The sequence below is a fragment of the Solea solea genome, chromosome 11 (assembly GCF_958295425.1).
Source record: "Solea solea chromosome 11, fSolSol10.1, whole genome shotgun sequence".
Taxonomy (NCBI): domain Eukaryota; kingdom Metazoa; phylum Chordata; class Actinopteri; order Pleuronectiformes; family Soleidae; genus Solea; species Solea solea.
In genome coordinates this window covers 16,321,294-16,330,096 of record NC_081144.1, presented here as the reverse complement: position 1 = coordinate 16,330,096, position 8,803 = coordinate 16,321,294, and the positions used below count along the sequence as shown (strand labels likewise).

The 8,803-nt window shown below is 41.2% G+C and overlaps 1 protein-coding gene across 2 annotated transcripts; it reads right to left on the bottom strand.

The window, feature by feature from the left end:
• Window positions 1-384: 384 nt before the first annotated feature.
• Window positions 385-7,801, bottom strand: LOC131468996 (vesicle-associated membrane protein-associated protein B/C-like). 2 transcript variants are annotated; one of them, XM_058643772.1, is made up of 6 exons: window positions 7,437-7,801; window positions 5,910-6,062; window positions 5,321-5,424; window positions 5,036-5,116; window positions 3,444-3,575; window positions 385-1,835 (listed from the first exon to the last, which is right to left on the bottom strand). In XM_058643772.1, the coding sequence occupies exons 1-6, from the start codon at window positions 7,492-7,494 to the stop codon at window positions 1,671-1,673; spliced, it is 693 nt and encodes a 230-aa protein (XP_058499755.1). In that variant the 5' UTR covers window positions 7,495-7,801; the 3' UTR covers window positions 385-1,670. The 2 variants fall into 2 exon arrangements, with proteins under 2 accessions (XP_058499755.1, XP_058499754.1); XM_058643771.1 differs by having other exon boundaries at window positions 3,444-3,626; window positions 7,437-7,800.
• Between the last annotated feature and the right edge of the window lie 1,002 nt (window positions 7,802-8,803).

Genomic DNA, 8,803 nt, shown 5'->3' with positions numbered 1-8,803 from the left:
GAGTGTGCATATATATAATATATGTATATATGCACACTCAAAACAAATCAGGCATTACACCTGTGAACTAGTTTACTGACATTTCTGTGACCATCATTGACCTTATCTAAAACTAAGAGCTCAAATGTGATTATTCTTAATGTGAAAACTTTTTTTTCTCTAAATAACCCCAACAAATTCATATTTAGCCCAGAGAGCACATACACATACACACCCCAGTTCCTCCTTACCTTTGCCACAAATTGAATATCGCTCTTACACATACACATACAGAAAATGTGAACTCAAAGTCCAACACAATCACACAAACATCCACACAATTCTCCTCAGAGGCTACAGTCCAGGTTAAATAAGAATGCAATTAAACTTCTCACAGACACACAGTTGGGGGTTTATGTGTTTTAATTCAATATGATTGCTACATGGTGGTTGTTTATTTTCTTCCTTTAGTCTTTATTTTCGATGTACATACAAAAGAGTATCCAATTAGTGAGACTACATTACTGTTTGACTGAATCTCTATATGTGTGGTCTGAAGCATTGATGACTTTTTCCTATAATGTAGTGTGTATTCACAGGTCAGTCCTCTTTCCAGCCGCCCACGTCTCTGTTTCCCTCAGGCAACAAAAAATACAGATAGTTCTATCTTTTTGAACAACCACTTTTACTGAGATGGTCACATGATAACCAAGACTGTTGTCTCAGTATCGTACAACCTTCAGAGTCCGACAGGAAACAGAAATAAATTGAAACAAACATACAAACTGATAAACAAGACTCAAGATGGTCCCTTTTGTAAGACAGAATTTTTTATGTTTTTCTTATGTGGCTTCCTCACTCAAAAAGATAATAATAATAATAATAATAATAATAGTAATAATAATTATAAACCCAGGTCAATGCATGCAGACTGCAGAGTGGACACTTGAATATAGTGCATTTGACTATTATAAACAGAAGCTACATAGTAATACAAGGGGGACACAACTAAAATACTCAATGGGCAAAATGAACCGCCAAAACTCAAGAAAGTGGTAAGTTTGAAAATCCGATGTCTTGAAATAGATTACATGGCTTGTACTGGCTCATGTTTTACCACCGACTGTTTAGAAGACAACGCACAGAATCCGAGTGGAGAGAAGTCTTTCACTGAAAACTTGTGTGTTCACTTGTAAATTATCAGTAATAAGTGGAAGAGAGATTATCAGACGAGGAGTGTTAGATCTTTCTCACAGACACTGTGAATGAGGAAGTTGGAGACTCGAGGATCAAGGAATAAATGAAAGAATTCAGACATTTAGCCAGTGTGAAGCTACTTCCACACACCACTAACTGTAACCTGTGCAAGTTGGGAGGATCATTCAGGAAAGAGGGATGAACGGAAAGAACAGATCAGAGGTGGTGATCATTTCACAGAAAAAAAGAAAAAAGGCAAGACCTGTGACAAAAACGTTTGCAATCATGGTATAACGTGGGATTGCCTTCCTTCGCTTTCTTTGAGACATTAAATGATTTCCCATCCAGACAAACCATCACGATATTGCCATAAATGTTAAAAAAAAGAAAGAAGAATCAACATAACCCCAGAAGACATCCCCGTCGCCGTCATTGACACATGTCCCGCCCGAGCACGCCGTTCATCCATCACTGTGCTCTGTCCATCTGTGTCTCTACAGGACCAGCTTGCCAATGATGACTCCAATGACAAAGAACAGCACACAGAATGCCAGGATGCGGGTGCTAAGGCCTTCGTCCCTCACAACTGAGGTTGCCATGGCAGAGGAGTGAGGAGCGGACACTGATGTCACCTTTCTCTTCCGCAGCCCATCGTCCTCCTGCAATGAGGAGACAAGTCAAAAACACAGAACTGCAAAGAATGTACACACAAACATTCTGACCATCACAGGTGTATTAGTAAAGCACAGAAGGTCAAAAATGCACACGGAGAGTGTTTTTTCCATGCCAATTCTTCGTACGTTTGAAATATTGTCAACATAGGTTGTGTAATTCCGCCAAGCAAAACAGTGACTGTTATTTTTTTGGACCGGGGTCAATTTTCTCGAGCTTCCTTTCCTGACAAATTCACAGCTAACCAATCAGAACAAGTGTTGTCAATGACGTGCTGTCCAAACATTTAACGCGGTGGCAGATCGCTTGATTAGGTTTGTTTCCCAAAACTCTGTTCTTTTCAATAAACAAGGAAAAAACCAGACATGTAGGGTGGCTGTAATGGCTTGTCAGTGGGATGGTGTGTGTAAATCAAGCTTCAAAATAGCCAATGCCAATGTCTGTGAAGCCTGCTCTGGTCACAGACAGGCCGGGATGTGATTTTTCTTTTTTCCCCCTCGTCCTCATAATTTATTTGTTTCTTCGCATCGCGCTTGATGTGCATGGGAGGGTGCATTATAATTTGCATCCGAATTATCCACACTTGGGTCCCATGTATTCACAACGCATCCAGTGTGCAGACTGACACGCACAACCATCTCTAGGTTTTAGAGAATGGTCTGGAAAAGAGAAAATATCCAGCACCCAGCAGGTCTCTGGTTAAAAAATGTCTTGATGATGGCAGAGGTCAGAGAATGGCTAGACTGGTTTGAAATGGTAGAAAGGCAACACCAACTCAAATCATTTTTACCTAATCACTTGGCCCTGACAGAAACTAAATTATGTCTGGCACTTCATCGAGAATAGAAGCCTGCAAGGATGTATTGTGCATTTTCATTTGTTTTGAACAAAAAAATATATCCCTTCTCTTACTTATTTATTACTTACTCATCACAAGCATGACCATTGAGGTGTGGTGGACATGCCGGTGTAAACAGGAAGTAGACTGTCTATTTGCAGTCATCCCTCTATTAATTCAAGGAACGTCTGTCTGTCTGTTACCTCTGCTAATTGCGTATCTGTCCAATGTTTTGCTCGACAGGCTTCAAACTTGGTGAATAAATAAGGGCACAAGTGTGTGCAATGCCAACTTTGGTTATGTTTGGACGAGAAATGCAAGAGATATTGGTCGAAATGTGACAGACATATCGCTAAACAAGCAGATTACACCCAGTCTCACATGGAGAAATGAATGAAGACAGATGCCACCCTCACCCTCCTTTGATCTGTATGCGGGTTACCGCAGCAACCATGGTAGTAAATTATACACTTGAATGTCCTTTGTTGAAAGAACATGCAAGTGTGTGCAGCACAGTAAAACACAGACTTCTCTGCTTGGGCCTCACTTTGAAGTGGAACTGTTAAAGTAAGGTTACTCAAAACTTTGCATTCAAAGCTGGCAGTTAAGTCATGACTGATGAGACAAGTGTTTGGCAGCGCCATTGTCTCCATTTCGGCATTGTCCATTATAAAATACAATCCGAGAACATTAACACACTGATGTTGGATGTAGCTGCATAGACACTGAGTCTTTAATTTGTTCTTATGCTTCTCACCCTGATCTGTTTGTTTTCTTCCCATAGCCTCTGCACCTCCATCTGCAGTCGCTTGCACTCCTCCATGATCTTCTTCACCTCTCCGTCATCCAGCGAGGCACTGGCTGATTTGGGCAGCGCAGAGGGCTCAGTCTTAACAGAGGAGGTAGAGGAAGACAAAGTTTTGTTGTTTTCACTCTCATGCTGTGGAGAAAGTGGGGGAGTGGGTGGGGGAGGGGATGAAGACACATGCAGAGGTGTGGCAAGGAGTGAGATGAAAGTACGAACACATAAATCATAAATGAATAAATAAAACATGGTTTGGGTGATATACAGTGAAGTCTTACTAATGGGTATGAGACTGAGAAAATACTGAGACAAATGTGAGGGGTTGCCATACAACTGTCTTTCATTTCCATTTGGTCTTGTGGTTATTTTAAATCTGTGAAATACAATATGCAACATTTCTGGGTTTGTAGATGTGAAAGAGATGTGTGCAGAACGCAGTTCCCTGAGTGTGCACACAGTAATGCAGGGGTCTCAAACTCAAATGACCTCGGGGCTGAAGAGTGTTGAGAATGACAAGAATGAGGCCAGTCAAGAGCAGCAATGAAAAAAAAAAATCCTACTTCACCAAACCTTCACCTGTGAAGAATGTTTCCTCATAGAGCTTGGCCATATGGCTAAAAACATAATCATGATAATAATAATAATTTTAAAAAAGTTAGTTGATATCTATAATTACTGCGATTGTAAGTATGCTCCTGAATGAACATCAATCTATTCAATGTGGTTTTAAAATTCTTCACAGACAGTAATCAACACTTGTGTCAGTTGTGTCACAAAATGCATTAACATTATGGAACCTATGTTACATCAATATTTGGAAAATGGTATTGTGTGTTTTTTAATTATTGCCCGCCCCAATTTGGCATAAACCATTTACTGCAGGTCTCAAACTCACAGCCCAGTGCCACTTGTGGTTTTAATCAAGTTTCAAGTTTTAATTTCTCTATGTTTTTATATTCACAGATTCATTTGAACAGTATATACTGTTCCATATCAAAACAAACTCTTTATTTGAAACTCGTCACAAATATCATTATGGAATATTGTGATATCATTTTTAGATCCTATCGCCCACCTCTACAGAACTGCTTTATCCCAAAAACTGAGCCTTTTTTCCCCCACACAGTCGGCCCCCCCACTGACCAAACTAGATGCTCAGTGGCCCCCAGTTCATTTGACTTTTGAGACCCCCTCATTCTTGATATTCCTTGCTTCTTCTGACACAGCTGAGCCACATTTGTTCTGACGGAGGTGGCAGTTGAAAGTTGCATATCATGTCACTGACATTCTGTCTCCATGTGGGTCTGGTGCTGTAATCAAACGTTTTCTGAGGACAATGAATGTATCGCTTGCATTGCTCTGCCTCTGATCAGATGCAGAAAAGGGATGCCAAATGCTGCACTCTGACCGTCACTCCCTCTCCCTGTACACTTCGCTTGCCTAAGTGCCTCAGCCGTGTCGCGGACCAGGTGTCCCAGGTTGTGAGTATTTCTGTTGCATTAGTAATGCAACAGAAATACTCATTAAGAGTTAGTTAGACTTACTGTTTTGTCATTTTCTAGAGGCATCTCAAACGAGCATCTCAACTTTGAATCCATCAGCTCATCGGGCTTTGCCTCCTTCCACTGTGGAAGATGAAAGGGAGAAAAAGAATGAAAATTAATTCAGACTTTCTTCAGCAACAGATGAGTTAATTCTGTCCAACTGTTTTTAAAGATATTTGCTGAATATCTGCACAGACAGCTATTGCAATTTTTCAGCAGTTCAGCAGGAGATATTGTTAAAAGATAATCTTTACTGAATACAAATATTTTTACTCTAGTACTCACAACTCCTTCCATGTCAGTCATGTCGAATGGAGCCAGGACGGACTGCACCATGAATTTGTGTTTACTCTTTTCATTCGGGTCATAGTCAAATGGCTGCAGCATAACTGAGGACAGAAACAATGACAGAATCCAGAGCCAGAGAATTAGGGAAAGACCAACTTCCTGTACTGCCCCATAACTATTATGCAACCCGCAAAGCTACTCCCTCCTTATTTACAGACAACCAACATTGGTTGTAATCAAAATTACAAATGTAGTTTAATTGCTTGATTTCCATGACAGAAAGTAAGACAAAAGATGGGGGACCACCTCACGCAACACAAAATCTTTAGGATTGTGTTTTCCCACAACTCACAGGTTGTTTCCAATTCGAGATAACCTCACTAATGTCAAAAGGACTGCAGGGCAGTGAATATTACACACATATAAACAGCTGAATCGTCATGTAGACTTAAAACGTAACTAAGCTATCAGCTCTTATTTTATTCTTTAAGCATTGTGTGATTGATACGTGAATCGCACACTGCAAGTGTGAACTTTGATCAGGCTTATCACCCATGTTACCAAAAGATAGAAAAACACTACTAACCAGAAACATTGATGGAAGCTCCAGCATCAATGATGCCACTGTTGGGGCGCACACAGTATCTGCGCGGTGCAGTCGTTTTAACTTTAAAGCAGATATTTCTATCTGTGGGGTTGCTGAGCTTCAGGTAGGCAGTGACGACATCTGTAAATGGGCCTGAGGAGGAAACAGAGATAAAACAGTCAGTACGTGTAAGTGCTGGTTATTTGTCATTTGTGTGCACAGCTTGGATTCCATTCCTTTGAGTGCACACTCAAAGGTTTCACCAAGTCTTGTTTGACAAGAGGATGTACATGTGGGCAGTTCTGGTGAGACTCCAGTCTGGCATAGACAGTCTGCAAGCAAAATGTTCAAGCATTTATGTCATCACTACCACACACCTGATAAGCCAAAAGAAGTTGCCTGTGGCAGTAATTCAAATACTAAAGGACAGGACAGTAACAGGATTTTTAAAAAAAAACAACTGCTAATCTTGCTAGTTGGGGGAATGTATTGACACTGGGGGAAACTACCTAGGTGGAGGTTTGCACTCTGAGTGCTTTCTCTACTTATTTAAGCCCCACCTGCAAATAAAAACAAGGTGCTGCAGGCAAATAACTTGAGCAGTGTTTACTGACTGCTGGGGGGTCCCATAAGAACATCTTCCATGCCTACAGGCTCTGGAGAGGAAAATTCAACTTCTTATTACACATAAGCCATGATAATGGATATACTTGTTTGAAAAACAACCTGTGCTCTTTTGAATTAATCAGCCAGACTGTGTGGAAGTACATTATCTTCATCTGGGCTTAGGTTTCTCTTCCTTAACACTGCTATACTCAGTCAGTAAACAGTAACTATTACTAACTGATGTGCAGGTCATTAATTGGCCCATTTTTACAATAAAGTTCACACCCAAAGGCACTTCTCACAGAAAACAGCACTACCCATGGCCAAATTCCAGCTAAGCGTATATTTTCACTGCCATCGTGCATGGACATAGAAAAAGCACGGAAGGCATTTGGGTAGCACGGTTTAGCAGAACAGTACAGCACCCAGTCGCACATTATAATATTGTAAATAAGTCTGGTGATCGGGCTAAGTAATGACACCCTGCTCGTGGAAAACGCTAGAATAGTTAATCAGCCGGGTGTTGGCAGCGACGGCATGCGCATGGCGTCATGTCAAACATAAGCTTACATCGTGGTGTTGTTTCAAATGTTGTCAAGAGGACAAAAGACAGATCCAGGGATTTAATGAGTGAATTGTTGGAATGGGACGGCGAGCCTGTCCTACAGCTGCGACGATGACAGCTTGCATTTTGATTTGCTAGCGAGGTTAGCTGAATTCTACCTAGTTAGCATCGTCGCGCACAAGTGTCGTTTCACCTGTTTCAACTCCAGACTGCAACTAACTATGTGTGACAATAAATAAAAACAAGAGCAGATAAGCAAACTGGGTATAACGTTTACAGGTCAACGCAGAAATACGACACACAGGCGTCTATTTTAGCTCACTAGCACCGGGCCGGGCCCTCTGCTCCAGCGTTACCTTTGAATTTCAGTTCGTGTTGTGGCTCTAGCACCAGGACTTGTTCTGGTCTGGCCATGTCCCACAGCTTCTTCCTGTCGTGATGACGACGACAACCGTGTTTGACCGCAGGTAGCCCGCAGAGGTGAAGCAGCTGGCTTTCGGAAGAACAACCCAGCCGACCACTGTTGTTTTTCCCGATGGGAGGGACGGGGGAGGCGAATCACAAATGCAGCACTACTCGGACTGACTGGCTGAGTGACTGCCGACAGCTGCTGGAGGCTAATGGGCTAATGCTAACCGTGCTAGCAGCAGCGAAAGGAAAGACGGGAAGGAAGCGAGATGGTGACGTCACGAGAGGAGCGAAGCCAAGGCGACAACTCAAGCAACAAGAAGACAAATTAAAACCAATCCAAAGGTTAAATCTGGTATTAATAACTCGTTTAGTTTGTATCCTAGACACTACCTGTAAATTACACCTCCAAGCCTTCTCCTTTTATGTGTTGCACCTTTGATGAGTGCGATGTCATCAAAATTATTGTTCTTTTACGTAACAATAAAAGTTGGAATTGTATACAGAAACATTTAAGTAATTGAATTATCTTATTGAAGAGTTTTTCCTTTTTTCGATAAACAAGATCATTAAATGTTTTAAATTCAATTCCCACAGCAGCACCAAATTATTATTATTATTTTTTAAAACAACTGCCTCTTCAACACTGGTTATCCCTGAACTCTTCCCTCCTTTATCCAAAAAGAAATAGCATATATTGCTCCCTGTCCTTGTGATTCCATCATGTTAAACATTTTTTTTACTCACCTTCAAATCAGCTGAAACTTCACTGAATGTGCATCAGCAGGTATAGCAGGCAATCTTCTCATCAGGTCAGATCCCTGGATTGCTTCTGGCAGTACTAGCAGTGTGTGCGTGAAGGAAATGTAAAGTGCAATGCATGGTCATCAAGACCAGAAAAGCGCTATATAAATACAGACCGTAAAGTTGGTATTAAGTAAACTGGCTTTCTGTAGCGCCATCTCATTTGCTTCTCCATCTCTTGGTCATGTCCTCACTTAAGGGCATCAATCAGGAACGCTTCTGTGTTTCCTGGTGTCTCTGACATGTTTTGACAGTCCGGAGAAAGCTTTTTTTGCACCAACAGTTTGAGAGAGTCATTGACAAACTTCAGTTTTGGGTTTAAATATTCTTTTAGATGATCTCTGAAGACTTACATAACGCAGCTCTACATCAGCAGTGTCAAGAATGTATGTCAGCTTGTTCCAGCTCTTCACTCAAGACATGTTTTGTTTATAAAACAAAAATGCGTTCAGGGTGTCTTGTCAAGCATCTTAGAGCTCCTTCAAACAGAGCCCAGTATATTTTGGAAGTT

Coding starts and splice junctions, on each gene's coding strand:
- LOC131468996 (XM_058643771.1), bottom strand. CDS start 7,494: ATGGCCAGACCAGAACAAGTCCTGGTGCTAGAGCCACAACACGAACTG. Junction 6,063..7,436: donor ACACGAACTGAAATTCAAAG/GTAACGCTGGAG, acceptor TTTCCTCCTCAG/GCCCATTTACAGATGTCGTC. Junction 5,117..5,320: donor TGACTGACATGGAAGGAGTT/GTGAGTACTAGA, acceptor CATCTTCCACAG/TGGAAGGAGGCAAAGCCCGA.